The sequence below is a fragment of the Embiotoca jacksoni genome, unplaced genomic scaffold, assembly GCF_022577435.1.
Source record: "Embiotoca jacksoni isolate LCO1_2020_lvr unplaced genomic scaffold, fEmbJac1.0.p SCAF_70, whole genome shotgun sequence".
Lineage (NCBI taxonomy): Eukaryota > Metazoa > Chordata > Actinopteri > Embiotocidae > Embiotoca > Embiotoca jacksoni.
The window spans coordinates 800554-823212 of record NW_027185426.1 but is presented as its reverse complement, the minus strand read 5'-3'; the positions used below and the strand labels follow the sequence as shown (position 1 = coordinate 823212).

Here is a 22659-nt window from a genome sequence, read left to right as displayed (position 1 = left end):
TCCTGCTGCCTGTAGAGCAGCGAACGTGGATTAATCCGCCGCTGAAAATAGTCCCCAACAAATCAGCTTGTGTTTCAGTGACGTTTCAGAAATCGTGCAGCAGCTGTTGGAGGATTGTTTTTGGAAAAATGTAATCATAGTATTAAAAAAAATCATAGGATAATATGCATTTAGGACAATGTGTGTGTGTGTGTGTGTGTGTGTGTGTGTGTTTGCTCAGTGGGAAGTGTTGACCCTCTCGGCTCGCCGTAGCTTCAGATGACCGTTGTTTTGTGTTTGATGTTCGTTTGTTTGATGAGAACGATTTAGAATTTGGTGTTTCTTGAAGATTTTCAGTCAGTTGTCAGAAACGTGTTGCGTTCATGTGGCAATTGGAGAGTCCGACATCAGAGAACCTCAGGACGTCTGAGAAACAGTGTTGAGCTGATTTTATGAGCGTGTTTGTTGCTTGTGAAGACTCTTCATGTGCTGCTGGTGTCTGAAGGGAGATTAGATTTAGTTTTAACTTCAGAAAACAGATAATCTGAGAATGTGTGACGGAGATACTTGATCGTCCGTCTGGTGATTTTGAAGTCTTTTAGCTCGGTTTGGGCTCCACAACAGTTCACACAGAAGTTTGAGGGACTTCCCCGAACATTGTGATTTCTGTTTCCACAGCTTGACCACAATCCTGGGAAGATCTGCTGATGTATAGAAAGTGTGAAGGTCTAAAAGTCTCTCCAAATATAGACAATAAACCCCAGAATTGGTCGAATGGCAAAGATGTGAGATCACAGTGACCTTTGACCCTTGACCACCAAAATCTAGTCAGTTCATTGTTAAGGCGTTGTGAACATTTTAACACATTTGAAGATCTTTGATCAGAGGTCAAAGGTTGGTACCAAGTGAATGTTTCAGCCAAGTTTGAAGAAGATCCCTCAAGTTGTTCTTGAGATGTCGCGTTCACAAGAATGGGACGGACAGATTAGAGGAACGTGAGGTCACAGTAACTTGAATTTTGACCTTCGACCGCCAAACTCTAATCGCTTCATCCTTGAGTGCAAGTGAACGATTGTGTCACATTTGAAGAAATTAAGCCTGGCCTTTCTTATATTTCATGTGAATGTGTCAAATTGGGGTCATGGTGACCTTGACCTTTGACCTTTAACCCTTAAAATCTATTCAGTTCATCCTTGATACTAAGGGAATGGTTCTGCCAAATTTTAGGAATTTCCATCTTGGCGTTCTTGAGATATTGTGATCACGGGAACGGGACGGACATCTGGAAAACTTGTTTTCATATTAAAAACATAATATTTGTTGCTGCCGGTTGGTCTGAAGTTGACGAGCGTCGTGTTTTTATTGGACGGTGGTTGACCTGCCAGTTCGAACATCTCGGCTTGTCGTGTTGCTGTGAGAAACCTGAGAGACATCAGACGACAGCTCACCAACGAACAGGTGACCTCAGGTTGTTCGTCGTCATGGTGACCTCTTGTTGTTGTCTCCACACCTGCAGCCTGAAGCGGCAGCCGGCCGCTGGTTACAGCTTCCAGCACAACGCTGCCGTCTCCAGGTACAGACATCCACCATCAAACGGATGCTTCTTCATCTCAGGCTCCGCCCACAGCTCAGGCGTGGCGTTGAACCCGTAACCGCCGTGTTCTCAGGAACATGTAACTCTTGAGTAACAAATTTTAACTTCTTCATCGCGTCATCTTCTGAATCAGCGGCTGAATCTGTTCCAACTTTCACGTGTTTTTACAGCTTTTCTGATTTAACTGCTTTTTTTATCTGAAGGTGAATTTTCTTTGGTTTTCGTTCCTTTTCTGCTTTCTTCATCTAAAGTAACACTTTGTGTGTTTTTTGAATGTATTTTAAGAATTACACAACGCAGTAAGAACTAACTGCTGATTTTGAAGGTCAGCACGAGGCCAGCGGTTTTCATCTGCTTCCTGTTTGTATGCTAAGCTTCACGCTAACATTGAAGATATGTGAAAGAATCACCAGAAATTTTTATGTTTTTTCCCCTGTTGGACACACCACACAGCAAACAGTTATAGAAGTGAGTTTAAGGCAGTTTTCTGACAGAATTGGTAAAATGGTTTAATTTGGTAGCTGATGGGTTCAAAGTCTGAAACTTTGAGTATTTGTACCATATGGAAAACTCATGAAGTAATTGCAAGTTGATTTTAAAAGTATATCCACGTTTTGAGTCATCTGTAATCACAATACAAGACTATTTAGTGTAAAAAAAACTGAATGTAAGCGAACAGAAATGAAATATTACAAATAGACAAAGTTAGCTAACGACAAACCTTAAAAAGACATAAATTATATAAAAATATCTTTTGTAAAATGAATTACATCTCGAGAACTGTTGGAAACAATGTTTTAGAATCTCTCCACGTAATAACAGCAACTTTTTTACGTTCCTCTCCAGCCAGTACGATTTGCCTCCTGCCATGCATCAGGCTACACAAGCCCCACCCCCGCAGCAGTACCAGCCAATCCCGCAACAGTACCAGCCAATCCCGCAACAGTACCAGCCAATCCCGCAACAGTACCAGCCAATCCCGCAACAGTACCAGCCAATCCCGCAGCAGTACCAGCCAATTCCTCAGCAGTACCAGCAGCCGCCCATGCAGCAGGCCCCGCCCACTCAGCAGACCTCGATTCAGATTCCTCTAGGCTCCGCCCCTCCTAAGGTGGTCAGCACAGCTTGCATCTATCCCTCCCAGCCAGGTGACGTTCAATTTCTATTTTTCTATTCTTATATCTATTTTATACTTCTAAATATGTTTTATTTTAACTTTGTTTTTACTTTTACTTCCCGCAGCCGTGGCTCCGCCTCCAGCTCCGGCTCCACTCCCACCCCATCCCCAGCTTCCAGCCGCCGTCCCGGCCCCGCCCCCTTCTGCTCCGTCCCCCTCCAACAGACCCCCTTGGGTGAGCGACACCAACTTCGCCGATAAGTTCGACCCCGGCAAGACAACCACCACCTCCACGAAGGTACAGCCGCTGCCCCAGGCCGCCCCTCCCCCGCCGGCATTCATCCCTAACCCATCCCCCGCCGGACCTGCAGCTCATAGCCCCGCCCCTTTCACACCCAATCCCGCCCCATTCCCTCCAGTGGCGAGGGGCGTGGCCCAGAGGGCGGAGAGGTTTGCCGCCAGCAGCCGTACCCCTCTGTGTGGTGCCTGCAACGGCATCATCAGGTAACGGCCGGCCGCTTCCTGCGCGTCTCTTTCACAATAAAACGTATATAATAATATGTTTTACGTCGCTGTTTCCAGGGGCCCCTTCCTGGTAGCCCTCGGCCGCTCCTGGCACCCCGAGGAGTTCAACTGCCACTACTGCCACATGTCTCTGGCCGACGTCAGCTTCGTGGAGGAGCAGAACAACGTTTACTGTGAGAACTGCTACGAGGAGTTCTTCGCCCCGACCTGTGCCCGCTGCAACACCAAGATCATGGGGGTGAGACGCTCACCTGTACGCCTTGTACACCTTGTACACCTGTTCACCTGTTCACCTGTCTTACTGTCTACCTGTCTACAGTACAGTTCATTAAAGGAGCGTCCCGTCAGTGTAGCAGCTTTTAGTCACTCCCCAAACATTATCCAGAATTTTCTTTATCTTTCCAAACCTGCTGCAGCAGTTTCAAAACAACAGCGGCTCTTAAAACCTTCTAATTTCACATATTTGAAACATATCAGTTATTAATAATTCTGAATGCTGCATTTGTTTAATGCAGACTTTAGTTTCGGTTTATAAGCAACTTCTTGTAACTGGTAACGGACTGCTGGTGTCCACACAGCAGGGGGCGCTGCCGCACACAGAGGTTACAGCAACTGATTTATTCATTTATTTAATCAGTCAAATTTTGATCCTAAATTGTGTGTTGTGTTGCAGGAAGTGATGCACGCCCTGCGGCAGACGTGGCACACCACCTGCTTCGTGTGCGCCGCCTGCGGGAAAGCTTTTGGAAATAGTCTGTTCCACATGGAGGACGGAGAGCCGTACTGCGAGAAAGGTACGATTCATTTATTCAGGATTGTTAAATAATCTTGTAATACAATTTTATGTGTGTGAAATCTCGGAAAAACCTAATAGTTTAATGTATTTATAATGTCTGAACTCTGAATATAAACAGCCATTAAAAAGAGAAAACTGACAGAAATTTTAATATAATTTTGCTCAATTCTTGTTCTTCTTATTATTATTAAACCTCTCTGATCACAGGTGATATTTTGCTTTCTTTTAACTTTTACGAACACAGTCCAGACAGGATAATTAATCATCTGGCTTTAAAATGTATGAAACATTTTTATTGAATAAATTCTCCCTTTTTGTTGAAATACATTTTAAAAAAAATAATAATAATTTAAAAACAAAAACATTTTCTGAACATAAATTTTCCTTTAAGTTCATATTTTTGTTTTATTTTTACAAATCCGTCCAGAATTTTACATGTTAACAAATTTCTTTTGTACTTTCTGATCGACGAAGTCTTTAACTTTTCATGTCTGTCGTTTTGTAAACAGGACAATTGTTGTATTCCGGCTAATTTTGTCCATATTTTTTCATATTTCTGAGCAGCAGGTGATTTAAGGATCAATAACTGAGCATGTTGATTTAATATCTTTGCTTTCACACGATTGATGACATGATTTATTCTTGGAGGTCAGAGGTCATAGCTGCCTGTATTGTCTGTGTCTCTGTCAGATTACATCGCCCTCTTCAGCACGAAGTGTCACGGCTGCGACTTCCCGGTGGAGGCGGGCGATAAGTTCATCGAGGCTCTGGGACACACCTGGCACGACACCTGCTTCGTCTGCGCGGTGAGAAACACACAAACACTTCACACAAATATTACATCATCCATCAGCTGATCAGAAAAACGTTACGTAATCATTTTAGGCCTCAAAAAGCTTCATTTTTTGGGGCTTGTCTGTTTTATTGACACTTTATTGCCCACTTATACTGTAAACCTGACTGCACCACAGGCCTGTCAATCAAACAGCCCCGCCCCCAAACATAACTGTGTTTGAGTCCTAATATCTAATTAATGATAGAATGAAGTCTATTGGAGATTATTTGTAGCCAGCCCCTAGTGGCCCTCGGTGGTATTTCACTTTAAGGCACTTCTGCGCTGACTTCGTTTATTCCAGTTGAGATATCGTCACTGATCCGCTGCCTCCTCTGGTGTTTCTGCAGGTTTGCCACGTGAACCTCGAGGGTCAACCTTTCTACTCGAAGAAGGACAAACCTCTGTGCAAGAAGCACGCTCACGCCATCAACGTGTAGACACGCCAACTCGCTGCGGATCGGCTCACCGGCGCCGCCGACTTTTACAGACGTGTGTAAAACGCTCTTTACGCAAATACACTTTGGGTTTTTTGCGCATTAATAATGTTTAAAATGCCGCTGCCTGATGGTTCTGCTTCAAAACAGGAACTTCTGCCGCTCCTCCAACACATTTTATTACATACTGTAGGTTTTTTTTCTTATGTTTTCTACCAGAAACTGTTTGTGTGTTCGATGTGCTGTTCAGCTCAGAGTTTGTACGAAGTCCGCGGAGTGCCAAAACAAATAATTACAGACTTTTTTAGTGTTTAATTTTATGACTATGCAATAAAGATGGAAATAAAGAATGTTTATATCTAATATTAAATACACTAATTTAAATGATTTATTATAATTTGACGTTAGATTGCACATAATTTGGACAAAATACAATTAAATACTTTAAAAGTTTTTGAAAAAGGTTTTTACAACTTCATTTTGTGATTCCCTTTTACAATTAAAAAGCTTTTTTAATATTTACATATTTAGGCAACATCTGGAAGTAAAATTATTATAAAATAAATGGTATAGTTTTTTTTACTGTACTATTAAACTTTTGTAATGTTATTGATTTTGATATAATTCCTTTTGTAAAATGAGCAAATTTACAAATAGATTATAATTAAATGCTGAAGATGTTATAGCTAGATGGCTGATTGGCACACTCGGGACTCCGTATGTTTGACCTGCACAGCTAAATTGCGCTCATCAGACCTTAGACTTGTGTTGGTAATGTGCCTACTCCGACGCCGACTTTTTTAGGTCTTTTGAATGCTACCTTATTGTTTTTATTTCACTTTAAAACTAAAATAATATTTTATTAAAGTTCGGTTCGGCGTTACGGAGTAAAAAAAATCACAGACTGCATAAAAACTAAAAGGTTCATTCATGGTAGAAGATCGAACAGTGAAGCTTTATTTTTTCATTTTGAAATATATAAAACGTGTTTATTTGATGGTCTCTGCTCTCGGTCCTGAAGTCGGTCCTCGACCGGTCTTTTCTCAAACCTGCTGGTGGTCCGGACTGACGGGGAGCTGAACAGCAGAGCAGCACATGAAGAAGCCTTACATGAACTGTTTGAAGTCGGACTGGAAGTGAATGTAACACAGTAAAACATGAGCAGGTGAACTCGCTCCAGCAGGTTCACCTCCGAGGCTGAATATAAAAAACACGTCCAGGTGTAGCGTGATGCTGTAGACCATGTTTCTGTAAGATGTGTGACGTAGTGACCCGACATCACCACCAGTCACACAGTGGGAGGTAGAGGGCTCCTTAGTATCTGGGCTGGACTACTGACCCTGGTACTGAACCAGGTACTGAACCAGGTACTGAACCAGGTACTGAACCAGAGCACTGCGACCACAACCGCAGTGGGAAGTTACATTTGGTGCTAAAAAGTCAAACATTATAAAAAGATGCAAAGAGACACAAAACAACTGAGACTCATCGACTACAAAGAGACAACAGACGACTACAAAGAGACAACAGACGACTACAAAGAGACACAAAACAACAACAAACAGACAGTTGAGACTCATTTCCGGCTCTCACAGCGTCTCAGTGCATCTGGAGTTGTGTTTCCAGGTGAACCTGCTCAGGTGAGGCTGACGGTGTCTGAAGGTGTCTGAAGGTGTGATGTGGAGTGAAGCTACTAACCCTCTGTGACATCACGTGCAGTGGGCGTCGCCATCTGACAAATAACCTTGAACTTCGTATTTATTGATCACACTGTGTGATATTTATTGTGAAGCTAATATCTCGTCACTGCTGCGTTCAGTGCTCATAGAATTATTATACATTGAATTCATGTTAGTTTGTGAATGTTTGACATCACCGTGTGTTTCAGCTGTTGAATTTCTTTCTTTTTTTTTATTACACTGTAAATGTCCTGAACTGCTGGAGTTTGAATATTTATGACACCAAAAAAACAAACTGCAACTTTTGGTTTTAACAAATCTGTGAAAGGACTTTGAAAAAGGTTTCTAAAAGCTGAAAAATATATTGCCTTGTATTAGTGGAGATGAATTGGTTTTATTTTTCTATTCACTTCAATGCAATCAGGGTGGTTTTTAGCAGCATCTGGTGGTCATTGGAGGAACTGCAACTAAACAAATGCAGAGCGGCTTTTAGGTGGAGAAAAGTCTGTCATATTAATTCATTAGACTTTTAAGGGATTTTGTGTGGGCTGAATTTTATTTAAGAGTTTTCAATTCTTTTCAATAAACGCATTGTTTTAGCATCATCTGGTGGCCATTAAGGGAATTGCAACTAAAACTGCGGGTTTTGGTTTTAACAGATCTGGAAACTTAAAGGACGTTTATGAAAGTTTTTGAAAGCTGATTTTTTTTATTTTTTTTTATTTTTTTTTTAAGGTTTTAAGTTCATGTCAATAAAGTAAGCGTGTTTTAGCAGCACCTGGTGGCCATCGGAGGAACTGCAACGTGAACGACACCACAGATATTCTGAACAAATGACGTAGGACTTTTGGTTTAAACAATCTTTATTTTTCAGATGAACTTTGGCGCAAACTTTCCGTGATGAATTTGAAAATGTTCGGATTGAATCGTGCCTTCGCCGTTCGCCACTCTGTGATCCGTTTGTGTCTGAACTTCCACCGGCGCCGTCCGTCGCTCGGCCCGGCCACCGAGTCCGTGAGCTGGTGTACAGTTTTTACTCCGAATTGTACTTTTATACCGTGTGTGTTTTTCAGAGGGTGAATGTGTGCATGCAGCAAACAGTTTGTCGCAGCATGTCCGTATATTAGTTTGTGTTTGTGTCAATAAGAGAAGTGCTAACCCCGCTGTGTAACATTACTGAGTGTTTGAAAAGTGAAACTTTATTGATGCCACATTATGATGGAGAGCAGAGGAAGAAGCTGAAGTTACATTAAAACTGTTGACTGACTTTGAGCTGCTTTGCTACTTTTGTTTAACAGGTTTTGAACATTTGAAGAATATCTGTGTTGCAGGTTGAATAAACTATTCAGGTTCATAATTCTGTAAAAAAGGTCAAATTCTTAAGATAAAAGGAAAAATTCACAGAAAACGTTTATGACTTTCAGAACAAACTTAAACTATTGTAAGAAAAAACCCCAGAATGTTAAAACATCGAAACAAGGAAAGAAGAACAAGGAAGAAAGTTTATATTTCAACATTTCAGGTCATCAAAAGTGACAAACATTTACTAATTTTCTTTAACACATTGCAGTTGATGCAGAAAACTGAATCAAGTTTTGATTTATGTTAATGTTATTTTAACCTAAAATGAAAGTAAATACAGAAACATTTATCCTTTTACTTAGAATAAACTATTTTTGTTGGTGCTCTGACTCTGTTTTGACCTTCATGAAGTTCCTCTTTCAATTCTTATTAAAAATCTTTTTAGCATTCGTCATAAGTTTTCTGAAACTCTGACGCAAGTGTTGCAACATGAACTGTGTTTGTCACAACTTACTATAACACCCAGACACGCTATTACTATCATTATTATTCTTTTTATTTTATTATTATTACATATTATTATGACTAGTAGTGGTACAGTAGTGGCAGTGGTAAAATGCGTCTGCATGATGTTTCGGTAACCGCCACCAGAGGGAGCAAGGGTCACTTTTAGAATCGATTTCAAATTAAAAGCCAGCAGGTCTCTGAGCAGCAGCGATTGGAAGCACAGAGGAGTAAATAAAGAGTGAGCTCTCACTCTGCCTCTTTGTTGGGAGACTGAAACACCACTTTGAGAACACGTAGACTGAACTACATTGTCACTTATATTCATTAATAAGTCATTAACTTTATTCCTATAGCGATTAAAATGTTCATTCAAATTTGTGTATTTACATTTTGAATGATGTCACAGAGAAAGAAGCTCTGTCTATATTATTGACACTAATATTTGTGTTTTAACTTAAAAAAAAAAAAAAAAAAAAAAAAAAAAAAAAAAAAAATTGATTACAAAACGACAATTTAATTTGGTCTTCACCAGCTGCAGTGAAATGATTTCTTCATATTTATGTTTTAACATCAGGATTCCAGATATACTGAATACCTCCACATGTAACAACTACTGAATTTCCCCACGGTGGGATTAATAAACTCTAAAAGGGACCAAAAGAGTCCGTTTTTATCATATTTTGTTCATATTTTCAGTGTTTTTCCAGACAAAGACGTCAAATATTAAATTATGTGCTTTATCTGGCGGCGAAACACAGAATTATTAATTTTATCTCAAAAAAATGTGGGGCCTCCAAAGTATATTTACTGCATCAAAAACTACTGGAATCGTTCTTTAAAATATTCACGTGTTTTTTTGTTGTTGTTGTATTCATTGTTGCAAAAAGATCAAACTATACTTCAAGTACCAAAAGTAGAAATACTTATTGTGCAGAATGATGTCTGTTTTAAACAAATTATATTTTTGAGTTTATAAATCGTCATTGAATTTTTACTACTAATAACGCATTATACTGTTGATCATGTTTTACATTGTTAATCTGAACCTGCAAAATAACAAGTAAAGTTATTAAAATGTAATTTTTAAAAACAGTGTAATACATCCTTCTAAGAAGCAGAAATAAAACCAAATATAAAGTCCCTTAGAAATGTGCTGCAGGGGAACTCGACGCCATTCAGAACCTCCATTAAGAAATGAGCACTTTATCTGTACCTGAAAGGTAAAACAAGCACGTGCATGTCCGTGCCCCCCCCCCCCCCCCCCCCCCCCCCAGACCGGAAGCCCGGCCGTGGTGCTTTGAGCTGCCGAAGTGAGCCATCGCGTGAGTCACAGACGATCTCTGTCCGGTATTCGGTCTCCTCCGCCTCGAACAAACCGCGGAGCGACGACGGAGCCGAAGAAAAACACCGGAGCGAAGAAACACACAAAACGCTGGAAACGACGTGTTTTCTGACGCGGTGTTCTGCCGGGAGTTGGACGTGAACGAGTACGATGAGATAGCGTCGAAAAGGAGTCGATAATCCGGGAGACGTTTTGAAAGGAACCGGCAGGAAGGTGAGACCTGAATCCCAAAGTTCAGTCCTCTGGGCTCCGTCTACCTGCTGGAGCATGCGCAGTCCGCGGGGTTACAGTCCAGCGACTTTCTAAAAGAGCCGTTGGACTTTTCTTGATTGCAGACTTTGTGTGTGTGCGTGTGGATTTTAACGCAGCTTGTTTGTGTGTAATTTGTATTTGAAGTATTTTTATTTAGACTTTTAGAAATTAGTCGGAATTCGGCGACCAGATTTGAAGTTGTTTTGGCTCCAGGTGATAGACGCATCCGGTCCGGGCTGCTGCCGTGGAAAGAAAAGTTAGTTCAGTTTCTGTCGTCGTTTAAAATCCGATGAATGAATAAGAACAAGACATGATGACGTCAAACACACCTTCACGGGCTGTAAACAACCGGACCAACATCACTGTAAACAACCGGACCAACATCACTGTAAACAACCGGACCAACATTATTATAAACAACCGGACCAACATCACTGTAAACAACCGGACCAACATCACTGTAAACAACCAGACCAACATTACTGTAAACAACCAGACCAACATTACTGTAAACAACCGGACCAACATCACTGTAAACAACCGGACCAACATCACTGTAAACAACCGGACCAACATTACTGTAAACAACCGGACCAACATTACTGTAAACAACCGGACCAACATCACTGTAAACAACCGGACCAACATCACTGTAAACAACCGGACCAACATTACTGTAAACAACCGGACCAACATTACTGTAAACAACCGGACCAACATCACTGTAAACAACCGGACCAACATCACTGTAAACAACCGGACCAACATTATTATAAACAACCGGACCAACATTATTATAAACAACCGGACCAACATCACTGTAAACAACCGGACCAACATTATTATAAACAACCGGACCAACATTACTGTAAACAACCGAACCAACATTACTGTAAGCAACCGGACCAACATTATTATAAACAACCGGACCAACATCACTGTAAACAACCGGACCAACATTACTGTAAACAACCGGATCAACATCATTATAAACAACCGGACCAACATTATTATAAACAACCGGACCAACATTATTATAAACAACCGGACCAACATTATTGTAAACAACCGGATCAACATTATTATAAACAACCGGACCAACATTATTGTAAACAACCGGATCAACATTATTATAAACAACCGGACCAACATTATTGTAAACAACCGGACCAACATTACTGTAAACAACCGGACCAACATTATTATAAACAACCGGATGAACATTATTATAAACAACCGGATGAACATTATTATAAACAACCGGACCAACATTATTATAAACAACCGGACCAACATTATTATAAACAACCGGACCAACATTATTATAAACAACCGGACCAACATTATTATAAACAACCGGACCAACATCACTGTAAACAACCGGACCAACATTATTATAAACAACCGGACCAACATCACTGTAAACAACCGGACCAACATTATTATAAACAACCGGACCAACATTACTGTAAACAACCGGACCAACATTATAAACAACCGGACCAACATTATTATAAACAACCGGACCAACATCACTGTAAACAACCGGACCAACATCACTGTAAACAACCGGACCAACATCACTGTAAACAACCGGACCAACATTATTATAAACAACCGGACCAACATTACTGTAAACAACCGGACCAACATCACTGTAAACAACCGGACCAACATTATTATAAACAACCGGACCAACATCACTGTAAACAACCGGACCAACATTACTGTAAACAACCGGACCAACATTATTATAAACAACCGGACCAACATTATTATAAACAACCGGACCAACATCACTGTAAACAACCGGACCAACATTATTATAAACAACCGGACCAACATTATTATAAACAACCGGACCAACATCACTGTAAACAACCGGACCAACATCACTGTAAACAACCAGACCAACATCACTGTAAACAACCGGACCAACATTATTATAAACAACCGGACCAACATCACTGTAAACAACCGGACCAACATTACTGTAAACAACCGGACCAACATTATTATAAACAACCGGACCAACATCACTGTAAACAACCGGACCAACATTATTATAAACAACCGGACCAACATCACTGTAAACAACCGGACCAACATTACTGTAAACAACCGGACCAACATCACTGTAAACAACCGGACCAACATTACTGTAAACAACCGGACGAACATTATTATAAACAACCGGACCAACATTACTGTAAACAACCGAACCAACATTACTGTAAGCAACCGGACCAACATTATTATAAACAACCGGACCAACATCACTGTAAACAACCGGACCAACATTACTGTAAACAACCGGATCAACATCATTATAAACAACCGGACCAACATTATTATAAACAACCGGACCAACATTATTATAAACAACCGGACCAACATTATTGTAAACAACCGGATCAACATTATTATAAACAACCGGACCAACATTATTGTAAACAACCGGATCAACATTATTATAAACAACCGGACCAACATTATTGTAAACAACCGGACCAACATTACTGTAAACAACCGGACCAACATTATTATAAACAACCGGACCAACATTACTGTAAACAACCGGATCAACATTATTATAAACAACCGGACCAACATTATTATAAACAACCGGACCAACATTATTATAAACAACCGGACCAACATTATTGTAAACAACCGGATCAACATTATTATAAACAACCGGACCAACATTATTGTAAACAACCGGATCAACATTATTATAAACAACCGGACCAACATTATTGTAAACAACCGGACCAACATTACTGTAAACAACCGGACCAACATTATTATAAACAACCGGATGAACATTATTATAAACAACCGGATGAACATTATTATAAACAACCGGACCAACATTATTATAAACAACCGGACCAACATTATTATAAACAACCGGACCAACATTATTATAAACAACCGGACCAACATTATTATAAACAACCGGACCAACATCACTGTAAACAACCGGATCAACATTACTGTAAACAACCGGACCAACATTATTGTAAACAACCGGACCAACATTATTATAAACAACCGGACCAACATTATTATAAACAACCGAATCAACATTATTATAAACAACCGGACCAACATTATTATAAACAACCGGACCAACATTATTATAAACAACCGGACCAACATCACTGTAAACAACCGGACGAACATCACTGTAAACAACCGGACCAACATTATTATAAACAACCGGACCAACATTACTGTAAACAACCGGACCAACATTATTATAAACAACCGGACCAACATCACTGTAAACAACCGGACCAACATTATTATAAACAACCGGACCAACATTATTATAAACAACCGGACCAACATTACTGTAAACAACCGGACCAACATTATTATAAACAACCGGACCAACATTATTATAAACAACCGGACCAACATTATTATAAACAACCGGACCAACATCACTGTAAACAACCGGACCAACATTATTATAAACAACTGGACCAACATTACTGTAAACAACCGGACCAACATTACTGTAAACAACTGGACCAACATTATTATAAACAACCAGACCAACATTATTATAAACAACTGGACCAACATTACTGTAAACAACCGGACCAACATTACTGTAAACAACTGGACCAACATTATTATAAACAACCGGACCAACATCACTGTAAACAACCGGACCAACATTATTATAAACAACTGGACCAACATTACTGTAAACAACCGGACCAACATTACTGTAAACAACTGGACCAACATTATTATAAACAACCAGATCAACATTATTATAAACAACCGGATCAACATTACTTGGTTGCTGTTTGCTGCAGTTTGTTTACTGTCTCGGCTCACCAACATACTTTACATAACTCTTGTGTCATTATTAATTATTATTATTAATACTCAGATTAAAGCAGCTGATTATTAATCAGTTAAACTTATTTAATCGAGCGAACTTTCAAAGCTCGTAAAGTTTTGCGTTAGCACACTCTTTTTTTAAAGTCTAAATATTTCTGATGTTTTTATTTCAACTTCTTGGATTTCGTTAAAACCGCTTGTTGAGCTAGTTAGCATTGGGCTAACTGTGTACCAGGGTCAACTCCGATTTTGTGTGATTTAAGGCGGCTGGTCGTGGAGGCTCTCTGAACATCTGCAGCCGGACTGAGGAGCACCTTTCTGCTCACCTGGGGGACGTTCACTGCCCCTGGATGCTTTTTATTTACAGTAATTTAAATGAACACTGCAGTAAATAGGAAACACGACCCGTCAGTCACGTGGCCTTCATATTTACACATTTACAGTAACTGGATGTAACGAAGTACATTTACTCAAGTACAATATTAAAGCACTTTACCAGAGTATTTCCAGGCAGATGATGTACTTTTTTTTATTGCACTACTTTAATTGCTTTTTCAGGTTCCAGTTTTTCCTTTAAATTGTAATTTTTGTGATAAACTGAAGGATTAAAATGTTCCTTTTATTTACAACAGGAGCTTCTCCTTCATAATCCATCAATAGAAATCCCTCTCATATTAAATGTAAAAAACGCATCATGATTTAAAGCTGATATGAGTTCTCACAGGACATAAACATATAATGAAGTTATGAAAAAATGATGCATTTCTGCACCATAAAAAAACAAACGGACAGTTTATTAATGATGATTTATGATGTACAATAATTTAATTGTAATATTAATCTAAGAAAACAACGTGTCAGTAAAACTCTGCTTTTTCTTTTAATATTTGATGTACTTTTCCCTGATAATACTCCCATATTTATGAATACTTTTACTTGTTCTGGAGTTACTTCTTCAGCCACTGCTTTATCAGTACAAATTAAACATTATATTAAATACTACAGATTAAATAACCCTCAATCAACTGAATTGATTAATAAAAGAATTGAAGCTGCCTTTTTATTAATCAGTGTGTCGTAAAAGTCTAAACTAATCCGTTTTATTTTCTGGTAAAAGAAATAAAGTCTAAACTTTATTGATCACGTATACGAGGATTCCTTTAATTATTTCAGGGTGTTTTTATCGTCTCAAACAAAATCCTGATCTTCCATTGAAGTCAGGTAATTATAAACCAATAATACAATAATTTAGTAAGTTTAAATAGTAAAAGTTGATGATAAATTTGGGTCTGAAAAGGAGTTTTTTTTTAGATGTTTTGACATCAGCATTTAAATCAGATTAATTTTACAACATAACATTGATTATTTATTTTTTTGTGCATAAATTTGACATCCTGAACTGTTTAATTAGTAAAACCCAAAGAATCAATGTGTGTGTGTGTGTGTGTGTGTGTGTGTGTGTGTGTGTGTGTGTGTGTGTGTGTGTGTAAACATGTGAACTTTGCATGCAGCCCAACAACCCTTTGAGTTTCCTGCCGTGTTTGCGTGAATCCGTCGGCGACATCGTTGAACTTCAGTTTCGAGCAGCAGCTCAAACTGAAGTTTCATCACAACTTTTCAGGTGTTTTTTCTTGCGCCGCCGGTCCGTGAACACGGTGCAGTATTTGGCAGGAAGTGAGGTGTAACGGTGCCGTCGGGCAACGGCCGACCATGTTGACCAAATAATTTAGTATTTTTATCCCAAAAAAAGTTTGTTTTGTTTGTTCGCCTCTTTTTCTCTCCGTCACCTCGTCGGCTGCTGTGATTGGTCGTCACTCTTTACGTATAAACATCTTTCGTCACTACGTTAATGTGTCGTAAACATTCAGACTTGTTGAAAAGGATTAAAACTTCACTCTGATGCTCGTGTAAATATTAAAACACGTTTCTGGTGAAGGAATATAATCTAAGATGAAGATAATATAAAATAATCTGCACCTATTGTCCTAATTTAAAGTCTTTTAGCTCAAAGTTCTGTTTACTTGTTTACCTTTGATGCAGATCAACAATCAATAACTTGATTTGTCAGCAGGTGAGTTTCACCCTCATTTTAAAGATTAAATGTTGGCAGGTCTTTGAAGAATAGTCGAGAAGTTCACAGTGAATATGAAATGATTTCTGTTTTTTAAATTGCGCAGTGCATGATGGGAAAATACAATGAATATACACTATAAAACTGCTCTATTGTCCAATCAGAGAGGAATATCCCCCCCCCCCCCCCCCCAGTGAGGGCGGAGGGAGTGCTAGAAGTTAAAATCTAACATTATCCGAGTGACAGCTGTACATTCCTCAGCCGAGCTGTTACCGAAATAACAGAGCGGCTGACAGACGAGTGACGAGCTGTTGTTCTCCGAGACGCCCAATAAACACCAATATTCATTATTTAACTGGTGTAGTAATCCATAACTGTCACTCATCACAAAACCCAAAAGAAGTTAGAGCGGATTCACCCAGAGCTGGTTTGTTCTTCCTGTAGTTTCTGAGTCGTGTTTCAGATTTGAACCAAACGACTGGAACAACTTTATTATTGTTCTTTCAGACTTCATGAAGCGTCTCTCTGATTATTCGCTGCTGTCACTCGGTCTGTGCTGATCTATTCTTACCGGGACACCGGACCCGCTCGGTACCGGGACCGGACCGCTCTCCAGGGAAAGATCCAGTAATGCTGGGAACGTCTGCTGCTGGTTTCACGTTTAGTTCGTTAATCAATACGTTTACAGAATATTTTGACAATCAAGTAATCAATTTACTAATTTTTTTAAAGGAAAAATATCAAACATTTGTAAATATTGTGACTGTCGGTGAATTTCTGAGTTTTGAGCCATTGGTCAAATAAAAACGAGACATCGAAGACGTCTTGTTGATCCGTATTTGTTCTTGTAGACGAAGAAGTTTATTGATTTAATGGAGGAAACGATCGTCAGGTGAATAAATGATTAATAAATCTTGGTTCTGCCTGTTTTTAGACCCGTTCTTTAAGAACCGACATGTTGGACAGGAAGCTGCTTTCAGAGCGGCTTTTTAAAAAAAACGTGAAGGAAACACGTTGTTGTTGTTGTTGGAAAAGTAGAGACATAAACGGGTCTTTACCCCGGTTCGTAGAAGATTCATAAATTGAATCAGCTGTGAACCAGAACCAGAAGCAGGTCTGTGTTGGTTTTGGTTCTGGTTCTGGTTCTGGTTCTGGTTCTTCATCATCAAATGAACTCAAAGACTTTTCCCTCCTTTTGCATGTTTTCTATCTGTGGATGTTGTTTGTTTATTATCTGCTCTGGAGTTTCCACATTTTCAGAATCGTTTCAGGCATATATGCTGATAATAATAATAATAATAATGATAATGATTGTGAGAAATGTATATTTTATGATTGTAAAATTTGCTTGCAAAACTCCCCAAGAAACTCGTCGGACCTCCAAACTTCCCTCCTTCCTGCTGGGACGTTCCCAGTTCAACACGGTGACTTTTCCCACTTTGAGGTTGGAACTTTCCCACTTCCCAGATAGCTCCTGAACGCATCGCTCGTTGTACCTTCATGATATGAGATAAATGTGGTTTTAACTTTATGCTCATTCAGCCATGCATCTTGCTGTTTCTATTATTTTGTCCACTTCATTTGTATCAGAGAGCTTCGTGTTGGTTTCAACCTCAAATATATGAATCCTCCAGATGAAACTCCAAACATCCATCTGCAACAGGAAAACTCCTCAGCTGCTCTTCGTCACCCCCCCCCCCCCCCCCCCCCCCGCGCTCCTGTAGTTTCTCTCCTTTATGTCGGTGCAACAGCTTCAATGGATTCCCTGTCGTCTTCCTCTCTCTGTTTTCTGAAGGTGTGTTTTAAAAGCAGCAGAGCTGATGATGTGTGTTGTGTAGAAACAGATCCTTCTTTCTCCCTGTTCTCCTCCTCCTCCTCCTCCTCCTCCTCCTCTCCGGCTGTGTTTCCAGTCTCGAAGCCCGAGGATCAGATTACTCCGGGAGTCTCGGAGGTTCTCTGGCGAGGTGGCAGTGGTGGAGGAGGGACGGAGGAGGAGGAGGCAGGGAAGGAGATCAGGTTTCACATCTCCAGCGCTCTCCTCTGTCTGCCTCGCCTCCCCCCCCCCTCCCCCCCCAGAGGACTGGAGACAGAGTGGCTGAGCTGGGGAGGAAAACATGCAACCCTCCTCCTCCTCCTCCTCCTCCTCCTCCTCCTCCTCCTCCATACGTCCAGCCTCTCTGCTGCAGCACAGCAGATAAATAAAGGCAGTAAATGGGAGGCGAGCACACAGAGGGACGATTCTTCACCTCCTCTGCCGCCGCCGCCCCCCCCCCCCCCCCCCCCCCCCCCCCCCCGTCCCTGCAGAGATATTTTATATCCTGCACTGTGTTTTCATTCTCCTGGATGTGTGGCAAAGGTGAAACGGCTGCAGGCAGACGTTCGGCTTCCTGCAGGAGGAGGTCGGAGCTCCTGGAGGAGGAGGAGGAGGTTGGATGGAGGAGGAGGTTGTAGCTCCCGGAGGAGAAGGAGGTGGTTGGATGGAGGAGGAGGTTGTAGCTCCTGGAGGAGAAGGAGGTGGTTGGATGGAGGAGGAGGTTGTAGCTCCTGGAGGAAGAGGAGGAGGAGGTGGCTCTTGGCTGCAGCAGTATTGTTGGTTTTGTAGCTTCTGGACTTTTTGTTTTTTGGGCAGAAAGTCTGGATTTGTTTGTGTAAGATGTTAAAGAGGTGAACAGGTAACAGACTCTACCTGTGATTTATCTTCTGATTTATCTTGTTTCCATAGTTACGAATATAAACACAACACTTTTGTGTTTTGCTCCTATTTTTCATGAATTAAAGTAAAAATTCTGAGACTTCTTTTAATGCTCACAAAAGGTTCAATTTTCGTCAATGAACTAAACAAGATTAGAAAAAAAAGAAATTGTAAGGTCAAAACTTTTAATTTGAAATGGATACAGGAAGTTGTGGCATGCTGTGTCCTACCTGTACTGTTGACTTTAACTCATTTACCTCATAAAACAGTTTAACGTTTGCTGAATTCAAATCTGTTTACCCACAATGCAAGTGGAACAGTCCAGAAACACTTTAAAGGTTCATATTTTAACTTTACAATGTTTTATTTTCAGTTTTGATATTTAGTTATAGTTATATTTTTGAGGCTCATTGATGTCAGTGACGCTCTGTTCTGATTGGCTGATGCATGCTCAGGTCACCCACAGATTTTCTTCGGTCTTGTAACTTGCTAGCTTTGTGACACGACAGGTCTGTGTTTTTTTTCTTCAGCATTAAAGGTCGAACCAGTTGGCCATGCTGACATCACTGAGTTTATGACATCACATACTTACAGGAAGTCCAAACGGCACCGCTGCACAATTCAGTGCGTAAGACTGTTGAAACTTTAACAGGTTTTTTTTGCACCGCGTCGTTCTTTATTAGCAAAAACAAATATAAATCTGAATTTACCTTTAAGATTCGTTCAGTTGGAGATTCTTCCCGTCTGCCGCCAGCTGAAGGTTGAAGCAGCCTCCACGTCCTCCGTCCTCTCCGTCTGCTCTGTCCTCCGTCCTCTGTCCTCCACGTCCTCTCTGTCCTCCGTCTCCAGCGGTCCTTTAATGGTATCGATCTCTGCTGCAAATACACTCTGAATAATTCAGACCGGCTCACCGCAGCGCTTCCAGTCCAACCTGCTGGGAAAACTCATTATGGGTGGTGGCGTGAGGTCACGTGATTCTGAGGTCACGTGATTCTGAGGTCACGTGATTCTGAGGTCACGTGATTCTGAGGTCACGTGATTCTCAGGTCACGTGATTCTGAGGTCACGTGATTCTGTGAGGTCACATGACAGGTGGAAAAAAAAAAAAAAGGCGACTGCATTCCTGCAGCGTTGAAAGCGTCTGAAGAGTTGAACCGAACCGCAGCAGAGTCGGATCACAACGAAGCTTTCTGTTCTTTCACCACAAAACACACAAAAAGCACATCACACAGCGGAGGAGCGTTTTCTGACTTTCAACCGGAGGTCAGCGAGTCGTTGCTTCAGTCAGCGTTTCTACTTCACAGCTCTTTGTTTGAAGTTTATGTTCCAACGTCGAGAGCGTCGCTATCGGCTCGTCTTTTAACCGACTATATCGGCTTTTCTTCTGCGTTCTGGGCGGTTCAGGTGCTCGTGGTTACGGGTGACATCATATTTATTTTATTGGAGTTCTCTCGGAAATGTTTCATCCGAGTCTAATAAATAGTTTAATGTAGATGAAGTCTCAGATCTCCGTCTGCAGGTTTCTCACCTCGTTCGAGGCTCCAGCTTCATTCTTGAGACGGATTTTCTTTCCTCTGGCGGTAATCCTGCTGCCTGATAGGTGCACTGATCCCGCTGAAGTGACGGTGACCCCTGACCCCTGCGTCCTGAATCCCCTTGTCAGCTCTCTGCTAACAGAAGCGTCTTCACGCTGATCCTTCAGCCAGCTGATTCCAGATGTTTGTGGTGGTTTGTTTCAGCGACGTGTTCGTCATGGTGCCGTTTATTATCTGAAGGAATCTGCTGTCTGTCGATGTTCAGCCGGTTTATTTTTTTATTTTATTGTTGCAGCTGCTAATGAACATGCAGGAAAATCAATGTTTAAATCGCTTCGGCTCAAAAACGTTGATGCCAAGATGTTATAAAGTTTGTGAAAGCGACTATCAATGTGTTGAAATGTGGGAAAGGGAGGCCTTCGTTACCATGCCAACAGTAAGAACCACGCCCCCCCATCACGGTGGAGGAGGAGCTTCAGGACATTCAGGTCTAAAGAGTTAACCAAGCTCAAATCATGAGACTGTTTTTACTTCATTAAATTGAGCTTTTTATTGAGTGAAAGTCGAGTTGATCTGTTTAAAGAATGAAACGTCTGAGGACTGAAATCTGCAGCGAAGCGTTTATTCTTGGCTGCTTCCATCCAGCACCCCCCCCCCCACCCACCCACCCACCCCCATTTCTGGTCTTTAATTTCAATTAGCGGTCCACTTTGATGGCATCAGCTTCTCCTCGTCCCTCCATCCTCGTCCCTCCGTCTTCGTCCTCCTCTGTTGGTTTTGCGAAAGCCAGCCGGCTTCAACTGCTGCGATCAGAAGTCTGAACGACTCGCTTCCACTTCCTGCCGCCGTCCGGCGCACACACGCACGCACACCGAAGACGGCGGCTGTGTGGGGCCTGCCGGCCGGCTCTGGGCCGTCGTCATGGCAGCCATAAAAGGATGTAAATCTGTAGATGTCTCCGGGGCAACAAGATGCTCAACAGAGACGCAGCTGTGTGTTACTGCAGGTTCATATCAGACCGCAGCTGTCTGATGATGAAATATAAACGTTTCCCAATCAGAGTGAAGACTTCTGGTCAGCTGACTTGTTAATGGCTGAAAACGAGGCGCTGCAGCGAGAGCAGAATAAACTCCTCAAACAGCTTCATGCAGAAACACGATCCGTCTGGAGGTTCATTTATTCTGCTGTGAAACTGCTGAAGGAGAAGACGACGCCGAGGCCGTGAAATCTCAGGAAACTAAACATGATCATATCGGAGAGTTGGACGTGACCTGGTTGAACGTCTGCATCAGTTTGGACCGTTTTCTCTGTCGTCCTTCTAAACTTTCGTTTTGCAACTGAACCAGAAAGATGATTCATTAAACGTCTCAAAATATGTTCGTCTTCTTCAGAGTTGCAGTATTTAAATATACAGTTCAGGTTCGTGGTGTAACAGTGTTTAAAGTTCTCCGTACGTCTGCAGGTTTGGGCTCAAAATTCTGTACGATTTTGTTCAAGCAGAGAAAAACAAAATACACGCAGAAATGAATGTTTTGTAATTTAGTTTTTTAAGGAATGAAGACATTCAGTTTGCTCTGTGGAGTTTGTGTACGTCGTCATAAATAGAGTTGTGACAGGAAGTGAAAGTCTGACCCGGAACACAACGCTGCGCAGCGTTAACCCCCGACAGGGCTGTGATGGAAAAAACATTTAACAGATAAATGTTCAATTTAGTCACATTATTAATCAACTAATCAAGTAATTGATCCATTATTGGGCTTCACATTCGAGAGGGAAGTCAGAAACGGAAGAAAAATCTGTTTCCATCAAATCAGGAGTTGATTTGAAAAGAGATCAGAATAATATTTATTTTGACAGTTACTGTCTTGACGGTGACCTTTTATTTTGACGGTGACCTTTTATTTTGACGGTGACCTTTTATTTTGAGTTTCCAGCAGATCAGAAGTTGATTTAAGAGATCGTAACACCTGATCATCATATTTCTGTTTACATGATCAGATTCAGTCGGAGGTTTTTGTCCTCCACTTCCTGTCTGTAGTTGTTTGCGTGCAGCGGTGGTGCAGCAGTGATGCAGCTGCAGCAGTGCAGCAGCAGCGTGTGGCGGTGTCCGGAGGTGAATCCTGCGACCGTCCCAC

The 22659-nt window shown here is 41.1% G+C and overlaps 2 protein-coding genes across 6 annotated transcripts in view; both read left to right on the top strand.

The window, feature by feature from the left end:
- LOC138215156 (LIM domain-binding protein 3-like) overlaps positions 1–8226 on the top strand; it is a 28565-nt gene extending 20339 nt beyond the window's left edge. For 3 of the 4 annotated variants that reach the window (XM_069177160.1, XM_069177159.1, XM_069177161.1), the window contains 6 exons: positions 2420–2721; positions 2816–3194; positions 3273–3453; positions 3889–4009; positions 4702–4817; positions 5194–8226. In XM_069177160.1, coding sequence (XP_069033261.1) covers positions 2420–2721; positions 2816–3194; positions 3273–3453; positions 3889–4009; positions 4702–4817; positions 5194–5283 — 1189 coding nt within the window. In that variant the 3' untranslated portion in view covers positions 5284–8226. The remainder of the gene's footprint in view (positions 1–2419; positions 2722–2815; positions 3195–3272; positions 3454–3888; positions 4010–4701; positions 4818–5193) is intronic. The other variant, XR_011179706.1, reaches the window with a different exon arrangement.
- Positions 8227–10128: 1902 nt separating this feature from the next.
- The window catches only part of LOC138215213 (bone morphogenetic protein receptor type-1A-like), a 43582-nt gene continuing 31051 nt past the window's right edge, over positions 10129–22659 (top strand). For both annotated transcript variants that reach the window (XM_069177253.1, XM_069177252.1), the window contains exon 1: positions 10129–10323. The gene's annotated coding sequence lies outside the window, so the exon portion shown is untranslated. The remainder of the gene's footprint in view (positions 10324–22659) is intronic.